Here is a 3,796-nt window from a genome sequence, read left to right as displayed (position 1 = left end):
AACACAAGACTGTGTGACATCTATAAGTTGAGTCATTCTTGTTACAGAGCAGCTTACATGGCTGTGAGTTTTACGGTGTGTTCACACCGAACGCGATGGACGCGAATAGAGCGTCAGGTTTACATGTAAAGTCAATGGAAAAGCGCGATGACACACGATTGCAGGTCCCGCGAAAATTCGGAAGCAGATTTGCGTCGCCAAAACGCTACACTGGCGCGTTTGACTCGCGAATAAAACCACGCGCGTGAGTTTTTGTGTTGCATTTTGTGCATACGCGCGTTTCGCGTCTACCGCTCGAGTTGGAAAAATCTGAACTCCAGCGTCAAATCGCGCCGCAACAACCAATCAGGAGCCTGGTGACGTGGCTGTGACCTAGGTCAAAGGGGCAGGTCCAGCCAAAGCCTTTCATACTTCAATGGAGGGGAAGGCTAATCAATGCGGTAGCAAACAACTCGGAGCTGTACAACACCAGCTGCTTTCAGTACCGAGACAGGAATATAAAGGACCGAGCTTGGAGGAAGATATGTAAAGAGATCGGGCAACCTGGTAAGTTCATTCATTTCTCTTTTGAAAGTTTTCGCTGACCCGGGGAAGCCGCACAAAAGCTAGCAAGCCACCGCTATTTTCCCACTGACGTACAAATACCGTTCTGCTTTTATGCATGTTGTCATTTAGTAATATATTTTATTGTTTATTAATAAACAGCACACAGTGGTCCCGCTGTTCATCCGTCACTGCTTCGCTTTTTCGCTGATTTTTTATTGCACAGTACAGCATTGCATTCTGCAGCCTGATTGACAAATCTGCTCCATGTCGTGTCTCCTGCGCTTGCCAAATTTATCACGTTTGGTTTTGATAACCATCACGTCCAATAGAAAAAACAGCACAAAAACACCCATAACTATGACCCTCATTCGGAAATAGACACCTGCACCGTGAGGGAAAAAGGCGCACGAAAGTGGCGGGCAGATGAAGACAAACCGCGGCATAATAATACTTTTACGTTTTGCAATCTACAAAGGTTTGCACTTTGAGAATCAATTGTGAGAACTGTGACCAATGTTCATGTGTGTGTGTGGAAAAAAGTGTATAAAGTGCGTGGCCAAGGGCTAGTTATTCTGAGAACCCCTGCTGCAATAAATGAGGGACCACTGTCTACTCTATGATTATTATATTCAACCTGTTAACATTTAATACTGTATTGATAGAACCAACTGATTCTGCAGCAGAGCATCCCCTGTTGCTTCTCCTGGCTGCCCAGTCCCTGAGCTCCTGCTGCTGCACCCACAGGTATGTACAGCAAGCACTGATACCTTTTTAGTCGGTGGGATTCCCTTGTGATCACCTTTACTAAATATCTACAACCAATCTGATTATATCCTGTTTTTGGTTTGTTTGTTTTTTCAATGTTGAAATTAAAATCTAGTAGCAGCCTTCTCATTTCTTTGTGTTTTGTGCTGTTTTACAGGCCCACAGGGGAGGACGGCTCCGAGGCAGATGAGGGACGGGTCCCAGGACGGTCCATCGGCGCTGGAGCTGGCCATCCTGGTGTCCCTGAAGAGGCCACACCAGTCTCCAATGGAGCATTTCCTCCTCAGCCTTGTTCCTGCTCTGGAGAGCAGCTGGTCTTTTTTATTCCTGTCTCTCTGTAAATTCTTATATTTTATATATTTATGTTTAATGTTTTTCTGTTTGAGACTTTTAATATTATTTCAAATAAATTTTTATAATGACTAATGTCTCAGTTCTACTACACAGCAAATGTTGGCACACGACTTGACACATGTAGAATTTATTTCATATTATACTAATGACAAAATATACTGATACAGTGGGATGCAGAAGTTTGGGCAACCTTGTTAATAGACATTATTTTCCTGTATAAATCGTTGGTTGTTACAATAAAAAATGTCAGTTAAATATCATACAGGAGACACACACAGTGATATTTGAGAAGTGAAAAGAAGTTTACTGGATTTACAAAAAGTGTGCAATAATTGTTTAAACAAAATCAAGCAGGTGCATAAATTTGGGCACCACAAAAAAGAAATGAAATAAATATTTAGTGTATATCAATGTGTGTGTCTCCTATATGATATATGGGGTGCCTTTGTCTGGACGTGCTTCCCATCCAGAGCTGCACAGCACAGAGGAAAGTTCCAGCGCTCCTGGAATCCCTCTGTGATGGACCGCCAGTCTCCAGGTGAAGGCACAGCCATGAAGTCGTCCACTAGACAGTCCCAGATGGCCGTCGCTACCTGGGGGATGATCTGGCTCACCGTGGAAACACCGACTCGAAAACTGAACGCGATGGTCCTGAAGGAGTCCCCGGTGACAAGGAACCTGGACAAAAGTGTTTAAAATGAGTATTATGTGTACTGCAGTTACAAAATACATTATTGAAATTACAAAATTACTAATTACAAAACATAAATCTTACATAAAACATTTTGTAATTATAAGGATAATTACATGATATATATTAGATATAATCTAAAACAGTCTGCGGTGTTTATATACAAATATTCAATTATCCCAGAATTAAACCAGGTCTAAATATAAAGGAGTGAGTATCACTACAAGGTTAACTCAGTGGTCCTAATGCTACAGTTTGATATCAGCAAACACCGAGCGCATACATTGATGTGACACCACAGCCATGCTATCATCGCAAACACTGATAACAGCATAAATCGAATTAAATCGGGACTTGATGAGAGCTTCTGAGTATCACTAGAAATATTATAAAGAGTCGTCTCTGTACCACAGTTTGCTATCAGTAAACACCGACAGCATTCACTGTTAGCATAGCACATCCATGTTAGCAGTGTATAACTGGATGGATTAGCATATTAGCACAGGTATCAATAAAGGACTACCGTATTAAACACTTTTACTAACCTCAGGCAGACGGACAGCCGCTCTGCAGGTGGGATTGAGCGCCTGTAGCTGGTGTCTAGGCGGGCGATGCTGGGACCGACGCGGGAAAGCAGGTCCTCAAACTGGCCGACGGTGATAGCGCTGGAATCGGCCGTCATCCAGGCGCAGCTCCTGGAGCAAATGGTGAAACTCACCAAACTGCTCACGCGTCTGGAGGACCTGATGGACCCAGGTACGGCGAGGACATCCTTAACGCTGCTGCTCTGCTCTCCACAGTACATAGAGAAGGGAGACTCTCTCTTCAAGCGCTAGCTCGACAGCTGCCATCTAGCAAAGATACTGGTCTGGCACAACTCCCTCCCACATTTCCGGTTCACGCGCGTTTTCTTGGACACGCATTGAGGCGCGAATGTGCACGCGTCAAATTAGGGGTGTTTGGGGCGTTTTGTTCGCGTCCATCGCGTTCAGTGTGAACATGTTATTGGCTTTAGACAATGTAAATTTACCAATACAATAATAATAATGGATTGGATTTATATAGCGCTTTTCAAGGCACCCAAAGCGCTTTACAATGCCACTATTCATTCACTCTCACATTCACACACTGGTGGAGGCAGCTACGGTTGTAGCCACAGCTGCCCTGGGGCAGACTGACAGAAGCGAGGCTGCCATATCGCGCCATCGGCCCCTCTGGCCAACACCAGTAGACAAGTAGGGTAAAGTGTCTTGCCCAGGGACACAACGACCAGGACAGAGAGCCCAGGGATCGAACCGGCGACCTTCCGGTTACAGAGGCGATTCCCAACCCCCTGAGCCACGGTCGCCCAGTGCAGTACAATGTTACACAGTACATTTCTATTGTGGTTTTGAGCATGTTGATTAAGCTCCTTGTCCATCTGAACAGGCCGGAAATCCA

The 3,796-nt window shown here is 44.7% G+C and overlaps 1 protein-coding gene across 1 annotated transcript; it reads right to left on the bottom strand.

The window, feature by feature from the left end:
* Window positions 1-1,744: 1,744 nt before the first annotated feature.
* LOC146563400 (uncharacterized) lies at window positions 1,745-3,161 on the bottom strand. The gene is made up of 2 exons (XM_085290238.1): window positions 2,902-3,161; window positions 1,745-2,343 (listed from the first exon to the last, which is right to left on the bottom strand). Exons 1-2 carry the CDS (start codon window positions 3,159-3,161, stop codon window positions 2,073-2,075), a joined length of 531 nt encoding a protein of 176 aa, XP_085146364.1. The 3' UTR covers window positions 1,745-2,072.
* Between the last annotated feature and the right edge of the window lie 635 nt (window positions 3,162-3,796).

Source organism: Mchenga conophoros, linkage group LG11 (assembly GCF_057382185.1).
Source record: "Mchenga conophoros isolate Kocher_MC1m ecotype Shallow Benthic linkage group LG11, M_conophoros_male_GT1.1, whole genome shotgun sequence".
Lineage (NCBI taxonomy): Eukaryota > Metazoa > Chordata > Actinopteri > Cichliformes > Cichlidae > Mchenga > Mchenga conophoros.
Note: the sequence above shows the minus strand (reverse complement) of the source record. Positions and strands in the feature narration are given on the sequence as shown.

Bases quoted from the DNA above. Each gene is read 5' to 3' on its own strand.
- LOC146563400 (XM_085290238.1), bottom strand. From the start codon at position 3,161: ATGTACTGTGGAGAGCAGAGCAGCAGCGTTAAGGATGTCCTCGCCGTA. The intron at 2,344-2,901 runs GTTAGTAAAAGT...ACTTTTGTCCAG, and splicing joins CGGCTGTCCGTCTGCCTGAG to GTTCCTTGTCACCGGGGACT.